This window comes from Drosophila guanche, unplaced genomic scaffold, assembly GCF_900245975.1.
Source record: "Drosophila guanche unplaced genomic scaffold, DGUA_6, whole genome shotgun sequence".
Classification (NCBI taxonomy): Eukaryota; Metazoa; Arthropoda; class Insecta; order Diptera; family Drosophilidae; genus Drosophila; species Drosophila guanche.
In genome coordinates, this window is record NW_022995743.1 from 8006024 (window position 1) to 8030774 (window position 24751).

Below are 24751 nucleotides of genomic sequence, written 5' to 3' on the forward strand. Positions count from 1 at the left end.
AACCGCATTCGGTTATATAATTTAATCGAAACTTGCAACCAATGATCCAAGCTGCTTTCTCATCTCTATCGAGCAACTGGCAACTGGCAGAACTATAAAAGACAAGACAATTGCAGCCAGAGGGGCTTCTGCTGCTGCTGCTGCTGCTACTACTCCCTCGTACTCCGGTACTTCCGGTCGCACTGTGGCTCTGGCTCTGGCTCTGGCTCGTGTGCTTCCACTGATTATGCCATAAACGGGTAAAAAGTTCTGATTTTATGATTGAAAGAAAAAGTTCCATGTGCCGGGAAATGTGTCTCCACTTCCACGTAACAGCGGGCGCAAAGTGTTAAAGTAATTTGTAGAAAGGAAACAACCGGCTGGAGAAGAACTGAGTGCCTGCTGTGCAGATAAACAGAAATACCACACGAGGGTCTTCGAGGGCATAGTGTCGGCTAACCCACGATACAGAGCCAAGACTAGGATGTAACTAATAAATCAAGTAGATATTGGGAGGAGAACAAACAGAGAGACATGGTGAGCTGCACACAAGTGGAGCGACACCTGAAAGTGGTTATATTTTTGGTTGTTGTCGTCGTCCAACGCCGCAGGAGCCGTCAGCTGCAAAGATGTCAGCTTAATGAAGATGCCAGTCCTGAATGGGTTGGAATGGATGTGGCCGGTGTTGGCCTGCTCTCTTCTGCGGGGGGAGGTGGCGTGTAAGCGACACGGCTGCATAATTGCACTGATAAAAGGCATTTTCATTTCAACAGGATGAAGCGACGCTCGTTCACGCTGTCATGGGCACACGGCGTGTGCGCAACTCCCGTGCGTTAAGCCAATGCATTTCGAGTTATTTGTCAAGCCATTGTGCCATGTTAATGCGTTTTTAATGGCCAAACTTGAACATTCATACGGCTCTTTGTGCTCTCCGCTGAAGTAGTCGCTCGAGTGCCTGGTGTCCACTGTCCACTGTCCGCTGTCTGCTGTCGGGCTGTCGGTATCAGCTTCATTTTATTGTTTTCCAGCGCAAGTCAAACATAATGAGACATTATGGCCGCGTCACCGGCTCGCATGGTTAATTGAAATACAAAGCCATCGATCCGAACCGGAATGAGACCCGCCACGACCCACGAAAATTATTGAATTGAATTTCCATTCATTTGTCTGAAGAAGAGTCTGTGATTTAGCACCTAGCAGGGATTCCCGAATCGGGCCATAAAAAGATGGTTCATTTCCAGAGTTTCACAGCCATCATTGATTGTGCTCGACCTATAACCTGACAATGTTGCCAGAGATAAACATTTAAAAAATGTGCAATCAATTTGAGCCAAAGTAAATGACTGCAAAAGAACAAAATATGAGACAAATTCTGTACTGAATTCCATACAAAAAAATCGTGTGTTTTGGTGGACAGAATAAATTTATTGTCGTGCTTGCTTTGCAGGGTATCGGTGTTGACAGCATAGACCCTTGATAAGTAAATAAATAAAAGCTTGTACAATGTCCATTAGCCGTTAGGGTTCGTTAGGGTGAGGGTTGCCTCTTGAACGCTGAATATTTTAATGGAATTAATCTTCAAGTGTAAAGGTATTTATTAGGGTAGAATAACATGTTGAGAGCTCTCATCGGTCAAAAGGACAAGCTTTAAACTCTGACTTTAGCATATTTAAATATATATTTAAGACTTGGCTGGGAGTCGTCTCCAGCTTCCTTATTGTAATTTACGTTTATTACTGAATGGATGCGATGATTTATGGTCACGTAATAACAACGGAAAATCATAGCAAACAGTTTACTGAAGAGGAGGAATCACGACAGAGCAAGCCCAAGAGGACGGGAATATAAATCAGACGTCGAGGCAAACAGAAAATGACAGCACAGGTACACACCGTTTGCCTTTAACGCACATTTCCCCAAAGTAATCAACACGGTGGCCGCAGACAAAGCAACCGATCCGTGGCGGGACAGAGTCGGGACAGGAACGGACCCCGGCAGGAGACGACAGGAGATAGGATCCGGCAGTCGGCTGTTGGCAGTCGGCAGTTGGCAGTTGGCACTTGGCGGATGTGGGCCATTTGGACGGCCACCCAAATGGCTTCGCCTCCGCAAAGGGTGTGAGAGCAGCGTGTCAGGGGTCGTCCATGTGGCTGCTACTTAGGCACACATTAACTTTTGGCCTTTTGTTGGCCCCGGTCTCTTTGTCTGGAGGGCCAGGGCTCCATTCTTATCTTACGGCAATGACTTGACTAGACACAGCTGCTATTATTTCGCTTTGTTTTGCTTATTCTGGGGCCGCGGGGCTAAGCTCAAATTTTAAATTATTTAAATAAATTATCCCACATTCTTCTGCTGTCCGAACAGATTGCCCGTAATTTAGCATGAATGGCATTTAGGTGGATTTGTTTTTGAGCCACACGCCGAATGTCTGCCGCGGGATGCATTCGGCCCCAGGTGCCCCGATCCTTCTGCCATCGGACTGAAGGTTGTAAAAATGTACAGCCAAAGTTTATATCCCACAAGTGTGCACGGCCCAAATGCCACCTTATTCTGAATTGCTCGGAAAGCCCACATAAGAGAGTCTTAGTGAACTCTAATCGCTCCGCAATTGTCAAACATTTACATAGAAATTGGGGAAAATAAAAATAAAACTGTTACACCTGGGCCACTGCTTACCCCGTAGAAGCAGAATTCGATATCTTTGTCTGTCTATGGCTCTGTTTGTTTAATTGATGAAAAAGCTTTTTTGTGTCTCTTAATGATGGCTAATTAATTAAATTTCAGGGGGACAACAAGTCGAAGCCGCCACTCGCTCTGAATCGAAGTGGAGCGGAAAGTTATGAGCGGGAAAAAAATACATTTCAGAGACAGACATTCCATCAAACGTTGCCTTGACGAGGGACAGACTATTTCGTGTACCTGTGCCTGCACCTGTACAGTTTGTTATGTCGATGCTCGAGTCGACGATTCGATTCGAACGAACCCTGGATGTCAACTAATGTATTTATGTATGTGTGTAACCCCGAATATGTACATAGTTTTTGGCCTGCCATATTGTGTGTTTCATATTTATGGCAGTCTGTCAATGGCAGCCACCAGAGGAAGCAAACAAATCACACGACATACATATTGTACAATGAGCAAGCCAAACAAACACTTGGCATTCGTACGTATATCACGTATATGTACAAATGTACATATGAACACTCGAACTGTTTTTATTGTTTGCTTGGAGTGGGCCATGGCTCTTGAGGCATCGATTGGCCACTTCAAGTGGAATGTCTTTCGCCGGCGAACTGTCGATTTTATTAGCTGTTTATAGTGCCAATTAAAGCATACCAAATTAAACGTATAGCAGAGATATCATCGGGAATATGGCCGGGAATAGCGTGTTCTTCATTGCATACTTTGCCGAGCAACAACTCTCTGCCGAGATGGTATGGGACTGGTTTATTGGTTTTTGCTGTTTGTTTGTTTGGCATTTTACCGTTCTCCTGCTTTTAAGTTATTTATAATTATTTATTTTTGCCAACCACTGCACGAGCAATATATAGACAGATCGAGCAAGGGCACGGGATTGTGGCCAGAGGACAGGCAAATGACAAAAACCTTGACAACTTTGCAGTTTTGCCAAAAGTTTTATGATAAGTTTTTCATCACAAGACGTAGGGCATGTCGTGCCAAGAAACCAAATAGACATTAGGATACCCGAGGGGTGTGGGGTAAAGGGACAGGGACACGGACAGGGACAGGGGCAGCCAGGCGTTGCAAAAACTGACATCACAATGGTTGACTGTCATCCCATTCTGCACTGTGGAGCAACCACCAACATATCCTGGGAACACAGTCTGTCCGAAATGTGAATGTAATTCCCATAAAGATGGGAAGATGAGAGAGTATACCAATTGGTGATTTTATTTGAACATTCCCTTGCGAGAAAGGGCTTAGCCACGACCATGAATATATGTGAAAAGTCACCAGAAAAAACACTGAGATGTGAATTTAATTAAAAGTTCTGCCTCTCGGTGATTGAAAGCACAACATTGTGAAAATATTATATGTGTATGTGTATGTTTGCTCTTAATAATGCAATGCCCACAGTGCGAGTCGTTTTGACGTGCCTTCTGATGCGGCGGAGACGAGACGAGCGAAATGCCTGCGAAAGGCAGAGCCGACGCAGTGAAAAGAAATATCTCCGGATGTCGTCAACGCAACGACGATAGCACTGGGGAAGACACGGAAAAACTGTGAAAGCCGCAGATGGCAGCCAGCACAGGGCAGAGTGGAGTAGGGAAAACGAGCCCATAGTTATGCCAGCTGAAGTTCATGAACTTGTTCAACACGTGTAGTTGGGTGTCTTAAGAGCCCAAATAAGTCAACAACAGCCAATGGAAAATGGAAACTTTAGCTTTAAGTCAAGGGCGATAATTAAAAGACGGGAATCAAATTGCTGACTTTGACGTAAACGGGTTGCAGCCCCAAGCTGACATTTAAATGCTGGTTTTGCGTTTACCTAATTTGATTTTAAGCAAATGGCCGGCGGCTCTGGCACAGCTCTTGAGTGGCTCGGCAATCAGACCCTTTGAGATGCCAACTACTCAAAGTTTGCCACATGCCTCAAATCTTTCCATCTTAATGGGCCAACTTTCAAGTCAAGTGGAGTTCGGTACGAATTTATCTTGCCGCCATGAAAATTCTTGCACAGCCAAGAGCCAGACGGAGTCAGCGAGACGGCTCTGTGTTCCGGATCTTTGGCCTGGTTATGGACAGACAACAAGCAAAATATTTCATGACCCCTTTGGGGCCAGGGTTGGGGCGGTCTGTGACATAATTTCTAGGACATTACACTCACTGGCAAAAAGTTGGGGGGGGGGGGGTCACAATCAACATTAACATTCATGCGTGCAGCAAGCCGGAAATGTCTATAAGATCTAACCGCAATGTGTGCTCCCCATGTCACCCAAGTCGTATAAGTAATGCTCTGTAAACCCAAAGCTTGTGTCTTTACGCATATCTGCCCCCCATTTCCCTAGACCTCTACCAGCCACATCATTGTGTTGTACAGGTACAGGTAAGTGTCCCTCTTTCAGCAGTTAAATTTCTGTCCATCGACACACAATCCATCATCTGGTACGTACTTTTTTCCTCTTGTTTTAACTTTTTTATGCAGTGTCAATAGCAACCCGAGTCTGTCCTAATTATGTGAGCTGTTTTTTTGTTGTCTCGCAAAAAAATATTCCACAATTTATTTATTTAAGCAATGGCATGCCTCTGACCCCGTTGACAACGACAACATTTAGATGGCTTTCTGCCATCGAATGACATACCAGCTAGGTGATGTTTGGGTGAATTATCTGAGAAATTGATTGATGGCGGTGCCACAACGAATGAAATATAGACGCAGACACCTGGCAAAGCAAATCAAAGGAATCATTTACTTAAGCCCCTCTTTCTGCGTCTATTTTTATCTCAGCCATGTCACAAAGATACAACAGCCTGACAGCAGGGGAAAGTCATCTGGGAGTAGCCGTCGAACAACAAAGCTAAAATATATTCCATGGTTCTTTTTTTTGGGGGGTTTGGTTTGATGAATCTTCTTAACGATTGCTAAATTAACAGGGACATCATCAGGGTTCACCAAAGAGGTTTGAAAATAGCTTGACAACCTTCGCAGCAAATAGCATTCTCAATTGCCTTCTGAATTTATACTCCTAAGATGTCTAAAAAAGGTAGAACAAATTATTAAAATGCCCCTACACATACCCTTACAAACGAGCATCCATCCACAGCTTGTGTTCTGGGACGATATATCAACATTTAAATTAAATGAAAACAATGTTTTTCCATCCGATTGCAAATCTATAAGGATAACTCTTCGAATGGCAGAGGCAAATGGGCAAAGCCCAAGGATAAGCAAACAGCGGATGGGGATGGGTGTGGGTGTGGCTGCGGCCTATCTCAAGGACTGAGAGCAAACAAACAAAGGAATAGGTTTTGGGATGGAGTTGTGTAGATACAACCGCAGACACAATTTATTATTTGGTGATTCCATTCCCCAGTAGTTGGAGGGAAGTGGCAATATGCAAGTTTGCTTTTACGAAGTTGAATAAATAATGAAATCGGTGAGCAAGTGGTCCAAGATGGCACAAGTTGGGAGTTACTTGGGCCGGCTTTGGCTTTCTCTGGCCAAATGGCCGCAATATTGACTGGACTCGAGCCAGCCCAAACAAGTCTGAATAGACTGGCTGTGACACTGCCCAGAGAGGACCAGACAGGACCCAGGAGGTGGTCCAAAGATCGACCTCGAAAACCGGACAGAAAGCTGTGAATATGCTACCTCTGTCTCTATGGGACACCCATTCGTCATCTCAGCAAACAAGGGGGTGGCTGGCGCTAAGGTTAAGCCAAAAAACCTGCCACTTCGTGTACAATTTCTCAATCAATTTTATGCACTGGCCCACGGCTAAATCTGACTGCAACCAAGCAGCGTTCAATCCCCATTAGAACCTTTAACCATCGACCTTTCCAGCTCGCCCCTGAACTTGATCAAATATGAAAAACCCCACCGAAAATGAAGTGGTTGGGGAAAATCATACAGCAACGCCAGAACAGAACAGAGCAGCAGCAGCAGCTCAAGCCACTTGGCCTTTTGGGAGTTTATGGAAGAGCTTAGCAAACAAAATTATATTCAATTTCCTTTAATGGCCAACATAAAATAGCAGTCAGCAAAAGTAAAGCCGGCCAAAAGCCGTCAGAAAAAAAAGTAGGCGTTGTGCCGCGAACTTTCTCCCAAGGAGAAAATCAGGGCTCGAGCAGTTTTCCACACACTTCTCCGCTCTTCCCTCTCAGCAGCTCCTTGCCAGTCCACCATTTGGTTTTTGTTAGGTAAGCAACTTGTTTGAAGTACTTGCAGTACTTCACAATGGATTATGTTTGGATGTATGTTTATCACCAGATATGAATATTCCTTATTGCCAGGATGTACAGGGACGCGGAAACCGATTAAGCATACGCCTTGGTGAGCGGTCCAGTCAAGCATCTTTAGGGCCACTGGCAAAGTGCCAACAGAGTAATAAAATAAACACACACTCATATTTCACTTGTCCGGGTCAGATGATTATTGTTAATCGACAATTTATATAAATTATGCATACTTCACATTTCATAAAGCAAAAATAACTGAGGACTAGAGCAGGTCAGAATGGATAAAGCTCTGCCTGTGCAAAATCAAGTGAATGGCACGGGGCATGATGAAAGGAAATTCCCCAAAACTTTTGGGAACAAGCAGCAAAACCTTATTATTAAATTTTAATGCTGAACTCTGCTTTCAATGGCATATCAATTTTTATCGATTGAGTTGGTTGAATAGTCACGTTTATGGCATTCTAATAATTTAATTCCCTTACCCAAATAATTTGGTTCTTGGATTCTCCTGAAGGTGTGGAACATAAAGAATTTCCTTCTCCCCAACTGTGTCTTGGTGCAGATTCCAAGCTGTTTAGCTTCATGTACGAGACAACCTAATCCCTCAGATAGAGTCAACAAAGGGAGATGTTTACTATTAGGTTTATCGGCAGCCAAATGGGCGAATTTAATGCGGCTCGTCCACAGTTTTATGGTCGATTTCCGGCTCCAAGCGAAGCCTGAAGTTCCTACAGACCAGCGCTGCGGTTAATACATCAAATTCCAGCATCTTGGCAGCAAGCGTTCGAGTTCTTTTCGTTGGAGCCTTTTGTGTGTGCCAAAGATAGCGACACTTGTCAGGGGAAGACAGAGGCAGAGACAATTCGATTGACATGAAATGAATTGTGAAATTAAACAGACTGCACAATGACAAACGCAGAAACGAGGACTGGGAGGGCTGAAAAGGATTCCCAGTCATAGCCATGGCCACAAATTGCTAAGTGATTTCTCTGAATAAACTGTAGGGAGAGTGGCGCGGAGACTGGGACTGGGACTGGGACAATAAAGACAATTCTGGCTATAAAGATGTGTCCCTGAACACGGGTGGCGCTTAAAGTCAACTGCGACAGGCATAAATAGTTTTGAAAACGGTCGGACATGAGTACGTGTTCTGTTGTCGCTCTGTCAGTCTGTTTTGTATCTGTCCGATTCATGTAGCCACTTGGAGATGATCGCCCGTATTGTTGACACCATAAATATGCCCCTTCCCACACAAAAAACTTACCCCAAAGCGAATCACTAAAGTCAGATCCAGATCCAGATTCGATACGAGCCGCAGCATTGAGCAATTAGCGGGCTTGGAGCATTTAGGCAACAAGAGAAGACTTTTCCGATTGCATAGCAAGTGAATCACGCGCGGGCTTTAATCAAAACGAATTTCAATCACACACACAGCCACAGACACAGTTGCACTGTTGCACTGTTGCACCAACAAATATCAATCAACAATTGTGCCGCCTAAAAGCATGCAACAATTTCTATTTTTCTACTCTTTGTGCAGCCAACACTGCGTATGAGCAATCAATTTGCATCGAGCTCACTCTGCAGTGATGTTCAGCACGCGTTGCTTCAATTATTCAAAAGACCGTTGGGATTGGATTGGATTGAATTGGATTGGACTCGACGATATTTTTGCCACCAGTTCACTGCCAGGGAGCGAGAGCCGACAGAAGCGTCCGGTTTGAGAGCCGAAATCGCACTGAGGCGCCGTGGCAAGAACAGCGCTTAGGAGGCCAAGCCAAGCCATCGCCGAATGCGTTCCACTCGAATTGGCGCAGGCGCATACGCCATGCCGTCTGTGTGGATGCCATTTAGAAAACAGTTTGCGAGTTTTTCAATTGTTGCCCACAAAAGAAAATGCAACTGCAGAACTGCATGTTGCCGGCTTTGTGCCAGAAACGAAAAACAAATCAGGAATTTCAATTATGTATCTGCATCCATCGCAGCTGATCCAGCTGCCGGCAGACTCCTGAGGGATGGTCCCTGGTCTGGTCAGCTCTGCCTCTCCTCTGAAATTGCATCTTAAGTCGATGCATGCTCTGCACTTTGTGTCTGTGTGTGGCAGAGGTGTTCATGGCTACGGCAAGCATTTTATTTGAGACAAAAACTAAACGCAAGCAAACCCTAAGGTGGTTCACGGGTACATTTGAGACTGGACTGTGCAAAAGGTTCAATTCAGAGCTCTGTCTGTGGATCATTTTGACGCACTAATGTAACGAGCAGTTGAAGTTTTTCATGGACCAAGTACTCGTATAACTCTGTTGAGTTGTTCGTAGTCAGTGCAAGAAATCGCATTTAATGCCCGCATTTATTCCATTCCATTTCCTCGCACAGTCTCTGGCACAGTCCTAGCATTAATCTAATGCTTTGTATATGTATAGGTATATGCAACACCTCGGCGAACCCCGGGCTGGGTCCTTTGGTCCTTTGCTCAATGACTGCTATAAAATGCGTGCACAGTTGGCGACAGTCTGCCTAAATGCAATTTCCCTTTGCTTTCACCTCAGCTGAAGCTTCAGCTTTGGTACTCACCGCCATCCACTTAATATGTGTATGTATATCATTACTAGCACTACCGCCAGTGGCTGTTGGCGGCAATAGCCGGAAGAAATAATTGAATTTGGTGCAGACGAGTTAAAAGACGATTGCCGGCAATCGCGGCGCTCAATTTATTTTGTTACATTGTTGCTGCAGTGGCAACCATGATGGCTTGGCGACTGCAGTGCTTGAATCAGATTAGTTTAAGGACTCCCCACTGCCAGCTGCACTCCTTGCCATGCCATAAATCGTCACTTGGTCAATTGTCACGCTCCGAAAGATAGAGTGATGGAGCGCCCTGATACCCTGACACTCTGATACGGAACGGTAGCAGCTCAGGCGCTGCTAATTATGAACCTCGTTAGGAAAAATACACACACCCAGGAGAGGGATGTAGGGGACAGGTGAGCCAAACTGTCAATTAATGAGACGCTCTTCGCAATGGCCTGACCCCGGGGGCCATACAGGCATTTCTCCTGGAAGCCACAAGCTGATAGCCACTACACGTACATGCATGTGGTGGCCAAGGGACAACAGAAACGAAAACCAATTTATAAATCAGCTCAGACATAAATCAGAGTCTGACCAATCAATGTCGTATCAGGGATTAGTCTGTTCGAACCAGCAGTGCAGCTCAGGTGTAGGTTTGGAAAAACATTGAAAAAATGCGGCAATTTCCTCTCAAATGCTTTAACCGATTCTCGTGGCTTTTAGTTACTCTTGGTGCACACATTTCCTTTTTTCTATGCCTTCGACTGACGTTTAACTTTATTTACGTCTCCTGCGACACGCGCCACTGCCTCAAATTGTGGCTCAGTGCACATCGTTCACATCTCTCGCTCACTTCCCCTACACATGTCCGTTCAGCTGACAATTACAAGCCATTTGTTGCCGTTGCTGTTGCTGTTGCTGTTGCTGCTGTTTCTGCAACTGTCGGTTGGTGTTGGTGCTTATTTAGCATGCAGCCGGCAAGACACGAGCGTCAACGTCCATTGAGTCCCATTCCCCATTGAGCTAATGGCTCCATCGTGATGGAGAATGCTGAGAATATTCGTACATATGTATGCACATATGTGAGCACATGCTCCAAGCCCAATCAGTCGCTGGCTGACGCTTAAAACTGCCACCAAATGTACTCGCAATCGTAATTTTAGTTGCTCTCACTTGCCATGGGCTGCTAATATACGTTGTGTCCCTTTTCCTAATTGCTCACACACGCGCGCATTAAAGTTTTGAGATAAAATTAACGCCAGCGGCCACTGTTATGGTCGCCACTTGCCAGGATGAGATTATAAAAGATGTTCCTAAAAGCGAAATTTACCTAAACTTATACCGAAATAATGTGAATACTGCAACAATAAATTCGAAGTTTGGCGGAACACACTGCCAAGGGAGATTGGTTGGTGCTGGCGACCCACGGTGACCGGAACGTGGCCGCACGCCATTTTGTTTGGGGTAACATGAGTTTGGTGCATGTTACAGCATGATTAATTCGTGTTGATAAACAGTTATTTGAATTAATCGCCAGATGTCGGTGGTGGCTTCGGGTGCTGCTTGAGCTTCTGGCCTCCAAAACATTTAAATTTAAATTTAAATCCGCCCGTGGTCACAGCGACTTCCCCGAATAACCTAATTGCTTTGACGATTTGTCGGCTTGCATACATTTTGAATGTGGCTCCTTCGCCACTACGGCGACGGACACAAACGCCCACGCTGCTGGAATGGAAATGCATTTATCATTGCTCCATTGCGTAGTCAACAGCCAGTTTATCTGAAATTAAAAATCGTTTCCACCTCAATTTATGTCAGCCCCTTTGCTGCCAATAAGAGAAATTTGCTCTTTGGCTTCTCCTTTGTCCATTCATATTGAGCTGGACTGGACTGGACTGGACTGAGGTGGACCCTTGAAGTTGCTGCAAGTTACGGCCATTTTCTAGCCACAATCAACTTTTACCCATAATTAAAAGCTAACCGAACTTTTGACTGGCGCTTTGAAAAAAAAGAGTTTTACAAAATATCAACCAACTTGGGTGCACAAACATGAGTGAATCTCTAAATTCCGACGTGTTTCGGTCAATTTGTATAGATCTCAGCCAACTGACGTTGAACTTTTCCACCTTTGTGTGAAAGTTTTCCCTCTAAACAAGGTTGCAAAAGGGATGGGAATTGCCTCTGCTGTGAGGGTAAGTATCAATAATATTGAATAAGGTTCCGGTATCACGTACATTTTATACAATATTTGTATAAATTACTCTGTGAGTAATGGTGTTAAATATTTGGCGGTAAACTGGGTACAAACTAGAAATTCCCCACGCCAAAATGAATTTCAACTTTGAAGAACGATTTTCCACGATGTGGCAACACGGTATATTTTGAGAATGAGAAGGTATATTTTAGTATACATTATCGGACACTAGGGCTGTTGCCTTTGCTCTTACACTTACACATCAATCCATTGTTAAACTCTTACATACGACAGCAATTTTTTACTAAGCTTCATGTTGTTTAAATTATAAGAATATTGCCAATGCAACAACTCGCATGCCCACATCAACAATCATCGATGCCAACAACGATTATATCCGTCTCAAGAAAATATCGACCGCCCCGTCATCGAATCAACATTGTTGATGTTTTGCCGAAACACGCGTAAATCGGGGAAAATTGTTTTAAACTAAAACTGTGACATTCTTATATTATACGAGCACCCTACACTAGTCAAAATTAAGTACGATTTCCGCGTGTGCTCATCTAAACAGTAGAAACCACTCAGGTAAGTCGGCTGATGGATTACATTTGGTGACAATTCGATTAGCTTACATAATTTTGGCCGCAATTTTTAAGTTACCCCAATATAATTCGCAATTGTCACAACCAATGACATCATTGTTCGATTTTAGAGCTCCTCTCAGTAGCCACACTCTTTGTGTATTTTCGGCTGCACTATTTCGGTTGATTATGCCTGCAATTGCATCAGCTTTGGGGGCGGCGAATCGTTAATGCCAGTGCACCTTCGGCATGGCAGCAGCTTTGTTGGATTTCCCCCCAGAAACACACATTAGTTTATGTTTGTGAATTAGAGTTAATGTTTTATTTTTCAGTTTGGGATATCAATATCATGAATATTTACTACCCATTCTAGAAATACTTTTATTTGTGGTCTAGACGGACTACATCTACAGATCTGGGTAATCTTTATTCACTTTGAGAGTTCCTTCCACTTAATTACCTAATTAAATGTTGTTACACTTCGAAAATGGTTTATAATTGATTTATTTATGGGTTGTGTTATTTTTAGGCAAAACTACTTAGTGCATGTGCCCCACATTCGTTTTAAATTAGTGATTTTTCCCATTCTATTCATGTTAAAGTTAACTTAAAGCTGCTTATTGTTTGAAGAGCTCGCTCTTTGCCCTTTTACGCATTTCAATCACAAAACATTTACATAGTTGTAGTATTAACAGTGAGAAACAAATACAGACGACATTAGATTAGAAATTGTTCAACATTTATACGAAAATATATCATGTAGGTGTGTAGACTTATCGTTGAGAGTGTACTTAAATGCGGCATTTAACTTTTACAATTATTCATTTAATATAAACAAATCTCTCCCTCCCTGCGGCTGCTGTTGCTGTTGCTGCTGCTCCTCCTGCTATTCCTATTCAAGAGAACGCCTGCGTAGCTGACGGCGCACTCCAACAATGGCAGCATTGCTGCGGTCCAGGAGCTCGTTGGAGAGACGCGCCAACAGTGGCAGCTCCCGCATGGAGACGTTTACCGACGGCAAGGGGGCCAGCTGCTGCTGCAGCTTCTTGATGGGAGTGGGCGGCTCCTGCTGATGATGCTGGGGCGTGACTGGCAAGCTGGTTGTGTTTGTGATAGTCACCACAACATCGCAGTGACGGTTGAGGGCCTCGGCTCCCAGGGAGTCGGGCCGCTGCTCGATTGATTTCATCCGTTCGGTTTGCTGCCGCTTGGCTGCCTCCTTAAGCATCATTAGGTGATCCAGTTTATCCACCGTGGCCTTCAATTCGTGCTCCCAGACATCGTTCTGCTGCTGACCATCCCCGCCCTCGATTGGGCGCACTGCGAGGATTTTTACCTTTTGACGCAGGGCCTCCAGATCGCCTTCGTCGACCGCGCCTCGAAATTCTCTAGCCCCCGTCTCATCGTAGTCACAGGCATCCTCCTCGTCCTCAGTTTCCGCAGTGTTTGCTGCCTGCTTTACCGCCAAGGACATTTGACTGCCGGCTACGGAGGGATAGTCGCATTTCTCCAGCTCCATCTCAAAGTCCGGCAGCGAGGGCAACGCACTGGATGTGGGCGTGTTCAGCTCGGCTCCGACGCCCGGCTCGCGGGGTCCCGTCGGTGTGGGAAAGTCCCCGCGCTGCCTATGTATGTCCTCGCTAATCCTCTCCAGATTACGCAAAGCCGTTGAATAAGTGCTCTTGGCACCGGCCACCTGCTGTTGCAGCTCTTGAATGCGATTCTTCTGGGTCTGCAGCTGATCCTGGCAGACTTGCTTCTCCTCGAAGTAGGGTCGCGACTTGTTGATGCTCCTCCTGAAGCGGTCCTCAAGCTGCTGCAACTTCTGCTCGGCCGCGTGGAAGAGACGTGTACGTCTCTGGTGCTCGGCATGGCAGTCGGCCTTTTGAGTCTCGGCATCCATTACCTTTTGGGTGGCATGGTTGAGCATCTCCTGCCAGGCGTTGTCGAACTGCCATTCGTGTGAGTTGGACATGAAACGTTGCTCGGCCAGCGCCACCGTTTCCTTGGCCGCGGCATGAATTTCTATGAAAAAGGGGCAAATATCGAGTGTTAGTGACCCAAAGTTTGGCATCTTTTACTGTGTTTTCTCACCATTGGCTCGTTGGAATTTAACCGCTGCCTGCTGGCACTCGATCTGTGCCTCGCGTGCCTTTTCCAGAGCTTCATGGTAGGGTCGAGCCTTCTCGATGCAGCTGCCCAGCTTCTTTGAGGAGAGCTTCAGGCGGCGTGTGGACTCGTTCAACAGAATCCGAAACGTTGAATTGGCCTCCTGTGGATGACAAAGCATGAGTAAAGGAATCTATAGGCTGTAAGCCATTCATCTCTTACCTCCAACTCGATTTCCAGCTTGTTTATCTCATCCGTAGCACTATTGAGATTCTCCAGTTCAATCTGTGGATATAAATAGAAAATTGAACATTAATTAAATCACTTTATTTGTTCCTATTTTTCAGACACTTCTAATCTCCTGCCCTAAGAACCGCCTCAAAGATGCCCCAATCGAAACAGCGCGGCGGGGCCGCGTCAGCATCCTCGAATGATTCGAAATACGATCTTGGTAAAATTTCGGCTCGCGTTGATCGCGTCAATGTCAGCGGCTTGCTGCGTACACACAACGACTATGTGATGAGAGCAGCGGACGGGCTCTTCAAGGCCGACAATTTCCAGGACCTCATGCTGGAGGCCATGTCGACCAAGTCCTATCTGCACGAGCTGGGCATCTTCAAGGACGTGAGCGTACACATAGATGTCAGTCGCGGTGCTGATGCCTCGCCCCAGGGTTATGAGATCACATTCAAGGGCAACGAGTACTCCCGCCTGATGGGCTCAGCAGGCACAGAAGTGGGCCAGAACGAAGGCTCCCTGCGCACAGAGCTGACCATACCCAACATTCTGGGGCGCGGCGAGAGCATCTCCCTCCAGGGCAGCTACAGCAACACCAGAGCCAATGATCTGCAGCTCAAGTTCTGGAAACCATTCTTCCACACACGCTTTCGCGAGAATAGACCCGAGTAAGGGACAAACAATTACTTCTCCCTCTTGTGCAGCAATTAATAAGTCATCCCTCAATCTTTACAGATTCTCGTTCAGCATATTCAGGCAAACGGATCGCTTCGACATTAGCTCTTTCCAATCCACAAATCTGGGCTACTTGATTGACTTTTCGGCCCACAGCAGCCTGGGAGTGGATGTAAGGCACAAATAACTACCAGCTGGGAGAGCATCAACTCGATTTAATGAAGGTTTCTTTATCTATTTAATTAGCTAACTCACTCGCTGCAGTACGAGAACTCGATCAGGAACGTGGGTCTGCTAAACAAATCCGTGCCGTTTAGCATTCGGGAGCATTGCGGGCCAAAACTGGCCTCATTGGTGCGCTACTCGGTGGTGTTTGACAATCGGGATGCCAATGTCTTTGCCACCCGCGGCATTCTACTGAAATCCACCAACGAGTACTGCGGTCTGGGTGGAAACATCGCCTATACCAGCAGCACAGCTCACGGCGAGGTGAATGTTCCACTCTTCTCTGACTTTGTGGCACAGTTCTGTGGACGCGTGGGCATTGTCAAGGAGACCAAACAGACCACCTTGCTGCCCATTGGTTCGCTCTTCTATTGCGGTGGACCCATGACATTGCGAGGATTCAAATACGGCGGCGCTGGGCCCGTGGTCGATGGCACACCGATTGGGGCGCAGACCTACTGGTGCACGGGGGCGCATCTGTGGACGCCTCTGCCATTTGCTGGCATCTTCAAGAGCCTGGCCAGCAACTTTAGAATGCATTTCTTCTACAACATTGGTAACACCAATAGTTTTAGCTTTGGTAAGTGTCTGCCTGCCTGATCCAATCTCATTTCTTTGGAAATATTTTCATCTTTTCACGTGTCTCGTTTTCAGAGAACATGCGTACCGCCTTTGGCATGGGACTGGCCTTCAAGTTCGCCGATCGGGCACGCATCGAACTCAACTACTGCATCCCAGTGCGTCGCCAGGCTACCGACAAGATTCTCAATGGCTTCCAGTTTGGCATCGGCTACGAGTTCATCTAAAAAGTGTTCGTTCAACAATAACTGGGACTGGATGGAGTTGTCCCCCCACAGCAAAGAGCCCATGAGAATCGCTAACAATCCCACGAAATGTAGCTTGTCCTGTTCTGTATTTTTTGTCAATGCATTTTTTTCCTATAAATTTATTTGTAGTTCCAGCAAACACATTTAAGTAGTTCCTAAGTGGCGTGTGTACATACGTAAAACGATAAACGAACAATATACAAAAATGTTTAAGAAGTTTTTGTGAATTCTTAAAAACAAAAACAAAAAAATTGGTGAATGTCGGTGGTCATGATTTGTCTGAAGAGTGAAGAAGACGCTAGGACATTGAAGTGAACGCATCTTCTCCGTGGAGTGGAACCGAACTGTGGTTATGCTATAGCCCCAGACAGAAACGAAATTGCATTTTTGAGCATACAATTCCCATATACAAATCTAGGGGCAAAGTCTTCCTCCAAAAGTCAAACGTAAATATAATTTTATACTGTACGAAAAGTGTTATTTTTTTATCGGCCGGTACCAAACAGAGCACGATTTGAACTCGGGCTGGGCTGCGCACACAGCAACAATATTCTGTACGAACACCAAACGCTCAACGCTCTGCGCCACGCGGGCTCTATAGGCATACGCATCTAAAAATTAAAATTGACAGCGGAAGGGAGGAACCAGTGCTGTCAATCTAGCTTTTTTGTAGCTTATCACGATAGAATTTAGTGTGCTTCAATCTTAATAATTAAACTTCAACTTTTCAGTCAAGAGAAATTTAAGATTTCAGATTTTTTTATGACAAGAATAGAAGGTTCTGGTTATATTGAATACAGAAATATTGCACGTTTGCACAGTAAATTCAAAGCAAAAACGATTTTTAGAATGGATGAAAGAATAATGCAGAAACTAAAATTATAGTTTGAAGAACATTGCAGACAGGATGAATGTGTTTCCTAAACACAAATGGCGAATTTATAAAGTTTATAAAGTGCATGGCCAAATTTAGTTACTCTAAAATTTACATTTAAATATTAACATGCAGAGCGAGGGCGGCAGGTATGGTATGGTATGTTACATATGTACATACATTAATACATACATATGTATGTATGTGCACATGGATGGGGTTGCGGACATGTTCATGGATCGCTGAACTGCATGCGGTTACAGTTTTATGTTTTGTTTTGGGCTTTTTGTACATTGTAAGTTTTGATTGTGTTGGTGGACCCACACACGGTCCACAAATTTCGTGGTCGACCAAACTGGTTTTAATTATAATATTTTTGGTTGGTAGTAGGTTTACCGCTCTCTACGGCAGCTTTTGTTATTGGGCCTGTCCCAGTTTGATTTTTATCGTGTCCGTTGGGCATTTCTTCACATCCCGGACATAAACATGAGCATAAACAGTAAGAGGGCAGGTCTTCTCAACGAGTTTCTGCTCGAGTTGCTGCCCCTGTAATAGTGATTGATTTAAGAGTTAAGACAAAGCCCAACGTGCGAGAGCCCAGAGCATCCATACATACAAACATATGTACATACCCTCCAAACGGGTTTCGTGCTTGTAAACAAACGAAACCAGTTTGGGGGGCATGGGCATCAGCCACGGATGAAAGGCAGCTTGAACTCTTCTGGAATTTGTTTCTGCTCAAGGAACGAGTAGGGAACAAGTGAGCCAAGCCAGTATTTTGTGTCTGGCATTTCCGTAACAAGTTTTTGGTTAATTAAAAGTTTATTTATTTACACCCTTCACTTTTACACATTTCCACAGAAAGTGCAACAGCAGCAGGCAGCAACATGCAATGAAAAAAGTTGAGGCAAAAACCTGGAAAAACAAACAAAAAAACGCCCCACACAGCAAAGCTTAAGTATTGATGTTGTCGTATGCAGAGATGCCTAGACCTAAGGAGATTAACGTAGTACATTCCATCCGATGGGGGGAAGGTATTGGCTTGCCATGACCACTGCAACAAATGACTTTTATTACCATGCAATTTCAATTGTAAAAGTCGAAATAACATTTTTGCCAGCCAAGGTAGCACCGGCTGTGTATGCACTGTGGCAAAAAGAAATATTTGATTATCCACAAAGAGAAAATAAAACAAATACAAATAAATACGAACTTCGTAGGTTAATTGTGAATGACAAAATGACGCTGGAAAAATATGTACAAATATTTTCGCAACTTTGGCATCAAAATTAAATATACAAAAATGGCAAACGGGGGAACTGGACTGTTTAAATATCAATATAATTTCCAAGAACTGGATTCTTAAGCACATGGCAAATATTCCTGGAATGTAAATTGCAAATCCATGAATAAATACATTCATGAGAAATACATGTGTTTGGTGTGTATTTTCCTTCTTTAAATATTGATTTTATTATTTTACACATCTGAAGCACATTTAAAGCTTCCACAAACAGGGCCAAAATCATGTGGTACAAGGTCTATTCTCGGGAGGTCTGGGCCCAAAACGTTACCAAATCACGCGATGTGCCGACGTTTTTCTTGTCTTTCATTGTGCAATATCGTCAGAGTGCCGTTGCCAAAGGGCAGACCGTTGCGAAGTCCGGCTGGAGTCACAGCAACAGAATGAATATAACTAATCGCCAAATGCAAAAGGTTACAACCAGGCGCGCGTCTCTTAGCAAGAGTTGGCAGATGACGTGAGTGCGGCTCGTTAGACTCCCAAACCATTTCGTCAGACAAGAGGGCGCCGCCCACCGTCTCATGACAATGGCCAGTCAGTCCTGGGGGGTTATACTCGTAGCGTAATGACTATATTTAGGATATTTGCGAACAGTCAGAAGCAATAAATAAAAGGAAGAACCGCCAGTCATAGACGGACACACACAGTGCAAATACTGCTACTTCTACATATATGAACCTATGGAAAGGATAGCACCATAGCTTCCCCTATCGTATTTTATCCCATTAGAGAAACTCTTTCTTTTCCCTTCCTTTATTAGCGCTGTGCACATATGTAGATCCCAAACCCACCCGCTTATCGGATATGGTATTAGTATTATGTACATCTATTTGCTTATCCCTTCCACTTCCACTTCCACTTTCCCTTTTACATTGGCAACACTCCCTGTTCCGCTCAGCGGTTCGGTGCCGCCAGTTCCGTCATGACGACATCTGCCTTTGGTGGCGTGATGCCGACGTCGGGGCTGACCTGACCTGACCTACAAATGTACATAGGTACATACATTCGCTCTCTTCTCTCTCCATCTTGTCAACTTGACTGCGACAATATTTTGCCAAAATGGCAATTGAATCGGTACTTTTATGGAAGCCCATAGCCCATAAACAATTCAAATATACAAATGTACATCGATTCGACTTGCGCAGCAGGGTCCACAAAGGACATTCAACCCAAAATATAAAGGCAATAAGAGCTCCCGTAGAAAGTACTCGAAAAAAACTGGAACAGCACTTGGCTAAGAAAGTTGCTGCTCAAGGCACCGAGAGGTCAAAGAGATGGTTATATAAAGGAAAACCACACGGTACAGCAGCGTGTGCGTGAATGAATGTCAAGCGACTCGAAACAAAGTTATAATTAGTTCAAGCTCTAGTACCTCCACACCGCAAAGTCTCCAAGCGATATGTCAAATTTTGGTGGAGAGAGGGAACTTTCAAAATGCTGAATTAAAGAATGAATTCACGTCGAGTGGAGGTTGGGCTGGGGAATGACCCACTTTGTATTGAAACTAAAATGTGTATACAAATAAATTTCAATTGCTGAAATGTTCTGGCACCAGAGCTCTCTCCCTCATTCTGTCTCTCAAAAGCCAAGTTCAAAGTTCAAATAAAGGCAGTTGCAGTGCCATTGTTAAATGAAACCAATGAATATTGGTTTAACAAGTTCATGATCCTTTTTGACTGATAAGATTGCCTCTTATATGAACATTTATACGCCAGCGTTATGATCCCCACTGCTGATTCGATAACACAGGAAGTGGGCACGCTGAAATTCATTAACAATTCCAATTCAAAGACAACGAACCACAAACGAATCAAAGCAAAATGTAAATTAATTCATTCAGCCTGAAAATCAGAGCAAAATAGTTTTTTCTCTCTCTTCGCTCTCTCAGTTATGCATCGTTGATGATAATGAAGGTAAAGCCCCCAACCAGAGGCACTGCACTGCTCTCATTTAAAGGTTCAACAAACAGTGAAAAATCAGTGGGATGGCAGAAAATTATTCCTTTATTTATGCAAGTGCAATGTGTAAAGCTTCTTTATTTTCTTTATTGTATTTTAATAAACTTCCTACAGTTGTTTTGTATTTTTGTCACACTATTAATAAACTGAAAACGACGATCGCCGCCTGACGACGAGAATCAACTCGGACCTCGACCAGTCACAGAGGTAGCGTGGCCGAGCGGTCTAAGGCGCTGGTTTAAGGCACCAGTCTCCTCGGAGGCGTGGGTTCGAATCCCACCGCTGCCACATAGAGAACAATCTTTTTTTATTATTTTTTTATTTCTAATGGAATTTAACCTTTTTTTGTAGTTTATAAGACACTTTGGAGAGTTTCTGTGTGCCTTTTCTAGTTTTTAATAGCGTTTAGCTTTTACTTCATCAATAGATTTTTTCAGTAATTGTTTCCATCTACGATTGAGTTGGCATAACATTTAATTTAATGCACGTTAACTCACACAGGTGACTCATGGCGTTGGTCATTGTTTAGTGATTCATTTTATTTTAAATCATGTTCTCCCACTGGTTTTATAAGCAATTTTTAAAATAGAGGGACTTGATCAATTGTCCATGATGGACAAAACTACGATGTCCAGCATGGAATGTAGCCAGGAGCTTTATCTGTCCATGCTCCTCATCATTTCCTATATTTTTAACTACGACTATGGGGCACCTTTCATGTTTGGTCGTTGACTCAATTCTGATTCACCGATTCACCCAGGGCAGTGTTCTCTAATTGACAAAAATCCCCTTGTAAGCACCTTTCTTTCTCTCACCTTTCCGGCGCAACCGACACCCAGAAATTCAAGTATGAATTATTAGTCATTAGTCATTGAACTTTATCAGCTGAAGCCATGGATAAAGTTTCCTTTGCTAATCAAATTACCCAATTTTATCAACTGGGGCAAGGCTGAGCGATAAATATTATTTATAATTTACTTGAAAGTTTTCCCACCAGTTTTCGTTCCAAGAGAGAGAGACAACTCCCCGTCCTCCCTGCATTGGCCCATGGAAACAATTATCGTATAATCGATAAGTGTCAAACAATTATACACTCCATGACGAAGAAAGTTTTGGGCAAAGCAAACGAGCAGAAAAACTCCCCCAGCACGCAAATGATATTAATGCTTTCAAGAGCTGACGCGTGTGGGATTTTCAACAGAAATAAAAACAAAGACCCGCTAGTTTTTGGGTTAAAATAAACACCGAAACAGCTGTCGAGGAGACACACGAATTGAAGCTAAATAAACTTTGGGCCACCGCCACCATAATCTTTCCATCGTCTATTAATTCCTTTGTCGTCATCAAGCTTGTTCTGATAAGAGAATTTGCACGAGCAAAGAATCCATTGATAAATCGTTGACAAGCAGAGAACTGAAAAATAGTCGAAAGAATTGTCTACAGAGGAAGTCAAGCATAAAACATTGAAAAATCGGCAACAAAGCAAGATGTTTTTGCGTATTTGGTAATATATTTTGTATAGATGAGAGAGCTCACGCTAACCGGTTTCCCATTCGGCATAGCGAAACAAATTTTGTTTAGAGTATAACCTTATCTCTCTGAATGCACATACACACATATGTATATACATACATACAAATCTTTCTTTCTCTCTATGATTCTACCATTCGTGTTTTATATTTTCGCACACACCATATTTATAGACATTATCGAGTGTTTCAATCAAGTCACATGCCCAGAATCAAACAAATGTGGTTAATGTTTTTACGCCGCGTGCGACGTCTCCCGCTAGGTTTTCGGGTTTTATAAATACACAAACTAAGGTGCGATCCAATTTTATTCAAACGAGGAACATCTGTAGATTCATGTACTCCTAATGCCCATTAAGCGACTAGAAATTTGAAAATTATTTCTCGTTGTTGAGCAAGTAACTAAATAAATCTTAATTTATGCGAAATGATATGAACGACCGCACCAGAGACGCAACACACTCTGTATTGTGTTGTTGTGTGTCTCTCTTGTTTTGGATTGCCTTACACAACATTAAAAACCGTAAAATACCCTCTACATTGATTACATTTAGGCTGCTTGAATTGAGAAGCTGCATACACCAATATGTAGCTCTAATCACAGCTTCCCTACTGATGTTACCTTCTGCTTTGATATACTAAAAAATAATCTACCTTTCTTCCCTACGAGTACAGGGTGTACAGTGCGCATTTCTGTTAGTGTTGTTTGGGCTTGCGTGTGCGCTTCGGTATTTCCATTTATTAATTTTGCATTCATCCGCCAGGGCTCTCCCGAAAATTACAAAGAGCGATAGAGAGGGAGGTAGCGCGAGGCCAATAACTGCACTTGAATCTGTTTTAGGTACCACGACTGGAGAGGAAAATTTCCAAATTACGCACGGAAGAACATAAAATCCTATTACCAGGAAGTGAGTGGGAGATGAAGAGAGGGAAACGAAACAGACACTTGACCCTGAGGCTCTTTATGCTTATGTGTGTGTGGAGAGTTACAATTCCTGTAGAATTGTTCACAATGAAAACTGAACCGTTTTTTGCCGGGAACGGAAACTTGCAATTTGTTAAAGCGCTTGGCTTGGGAAATTGATTTCTGCTGTGTGATTGTGGCAGAAAGCTAACCGAGCAAACGAAATGGAATGCAAAACATAAAGGTGCTTTCCTGTAAAGAGTCTGTCAAAGCCAATTAAAAGAGAGCTCAAAGAGAGACAAAGAAAGAGGGGGAGAGAGCTAACAAAGAGTGGGAACAACATTTACACAAAAACAAACCAACGTGCCAAGGCAGCAATTTCCATTTGTATATTGTATCTGGCTGAATCGCCTGGCACTGCCTGGTACGGGCACGTGCATATCTGAGGGCCACAGGGGGTGCACAAAACGAGAGGTGAAGGCAAAAGCAGCCCCAGCCCCAGACCCTCCACTCACCTGAATTTGCGGGTCCAGCTCGCTCTCTTCAGTATTCGACATATTTGCGTTTATTTGTGCCTGCAGCCAATCCCAGGAGAATGTCAATTGAGTTAGTTTTCACTTTTTTGTCGGGCACTTTTCAATTTAATTCCAGTTGCATTTGCATTTTCACTTGCATTTCGCTCAACTTGATCTTGTTGTTTGCCCCACACACTCTCCTTCGTCAAGCAAATTGTTAATTTTCCACAAAACGCAAGAGCCTGCGTATGTGTGAGTGTGTGCTTGTGCTTTGTTGCTAATATTATGTAAATAGGCCCGGTTGGCGCTAATGCTGCCTAACTCGCAAATTTTGTTATGAGAAAACAATATTATAGCATTTTCAATGCTGTCTCTCACGCCACCAGCGAAAAAGTTACGGACACAAGGCACACGCGCAGCTCCTATCAACTTTTAACTACTACTACTTTAAACATCGACAAATTACACGTAAACATAAACAAAGTACACTGCTGCTCTGCCTTTTGCCCTGCATATAAAATATAAAATATTTTGGTTAAATGCTAAACCCTAGGGGAAGGGGGAACGTGAGACGCGACCGCGGTGTTTGTAGAGAGCAGTGTGACCGTGTACCAATAATATCATTAGAACATCAAAATCGAGGAAAATGGTATATTACTAATCTAATACTAATTTTGGTATATTTCTGTGGGATTTCTGTGCTCGATATCGAACCGCAAAAATGAGGAGAGAGAGGAGAGAGTATCTTGCTCTCTCTGCTGACCTAATCCTCTCTTTGGCATGTGATTCGCAAGGTATGGCAATGAGGTAAAAGAGGACGAACTTTTCAAAACTCCCACCTTTTCCGCACCTGTTTAAGGATTCATATAACATGACGTGAACGATTTCGTTTGTATGAAATCAATCACGGGGGATGAAAAGGGGGTGGTTTTTGCATACCTGGAAGAAATTGTTTGTGACGTATTTACCTGTTGTCGACACCTTATTTTTTGATACAAATTTCGTACCATAATAGCATAATAGCTTAGAACTGCATACTGTAAAATCTATCTATCCCAAAAGCGATGTTTTAAAGAGGTTCACTAGTCTTAGCCCATATCAGTATGGTGGTAAGAGTCTGTCAGAGTCCCAGTTCAGATTTCTAAGGCAGGACATCAAAAGCTTGTGATCAAAAAGGACTCCTAAGTCACTGCAAGTTAATTTTCGTCATTTTGGCCATAATAATGATCCCAATTCAGTGATCTAATAGATTTGGTTACTCTCTACAGAAGCGCTTTTAGTTTTATTTTATCTTCAAAATTGTTGCGCGGCGTGATATTATCGACCACTATCGAGACGTTAAACCA

General features: G+C 43.7%; 2 protein-coding genes and 1 non-coding gene across 3 annotated transcripts; 2 read left to right on the forward strand and 1 right to left on the reverse strand.

Annotated features, from left to right (window-relative positions):
* Positions 1-12099: 12099 nt before the first annotated feature.
* LOC117592141 (SAM50-like protein CG7639) lies at positions 12100-16535 on the forward strand. The gene is made up of 5 exons (XM_034285696.1): positions 12100-12253; positions 14706-15263; positions 15331-15442; positions 15517-16075; positions 16150-16535. Exons 2-5 carry the CDS (start codon positions 14743-14745, stop codon positions 16299-16301), a joined length of 1344 nt encoding a protein of 447 aa, XP_034141587.1. The 5' UTR covers positions 12100-12253; positions 14706-14742; the 3' UTR covers positions 16302-16535.
* On the reverse strand, positions 12658-24002 carry LOC117592140 (SH3 domain-binding protein 5 homolog). The gene is made up of 4 exons (XM_034285695.1): positions 23406-24002; positions 14581-14643; positions 14344-14521; positions 12658-14274 (listed from the first exon to the last, which is right to left on the reverse strand). The coding sequence occupies exons 1-4, from the start codon at positions 23445-23447 to the stop codon at positions 13142-13144; spliced, it is 1416 nt and encodes a 471-aa protein (XP_034141586.1). The 5' UTR covers positions 23448-24002; the 3' UTR covers positions 12658-13141.
* Trnal-aag lies at positions 20664-20745 on the forward strand. Its single transcript has one exon. It is a non-coding gene; the product is annotated as a tRNA-Leu (tRNA).
* Positions 24003-24751: the final 749 nt, after the last annotated feature.

Excerpts from the sequence above, each read along its gene's own strand:
- LOC117592141 (XM_034285696.1), top strand. The coding sequence starts at position 14,743 with ATGCCCCAATCGAAACAGCGCGGCGGGGCCGCGTCAGCATCCTCGAAT. Across the intron at positions 15,264-15,330 it reads TTTCGCGAGAATAGACCCGA|ATTCTCGTTCAGCATATTCA; the intron begins GTAAGGGACAAA and ends CAATCTTTACAG. Across the intron at positions 16,076-16,149 it reads CACCAATAGTTTTAGCTTTG|AGAACATGCGTACCGCCTTT; the intron begins GTAAGTGTCTGC and ends TCTCGTTTTCAG.
- LOC117592140 (XM_034285695.1), bottom strand. The coding sequence starts at position 23,447 with ATGTCGAATACTGAAGAGAGCGAGCTGGACCCGCAAATTCAG. Across the intron at positions 14,644-23,405 it reads AGCTGGACCCGCAAATTCAG|ATTGAACTGGAGAATCTCAA; the intron begins GTGAGTGGAGGG and ends TTATATCCACAG. Across the intron at positions 14,522-14,580 it reads AGCTGGAAATCGAGTTGGAG|GAGGCCAATTCAACGTTTCG; the intron begins GTAAGAGATGAA and ends TGTCATCCACAG.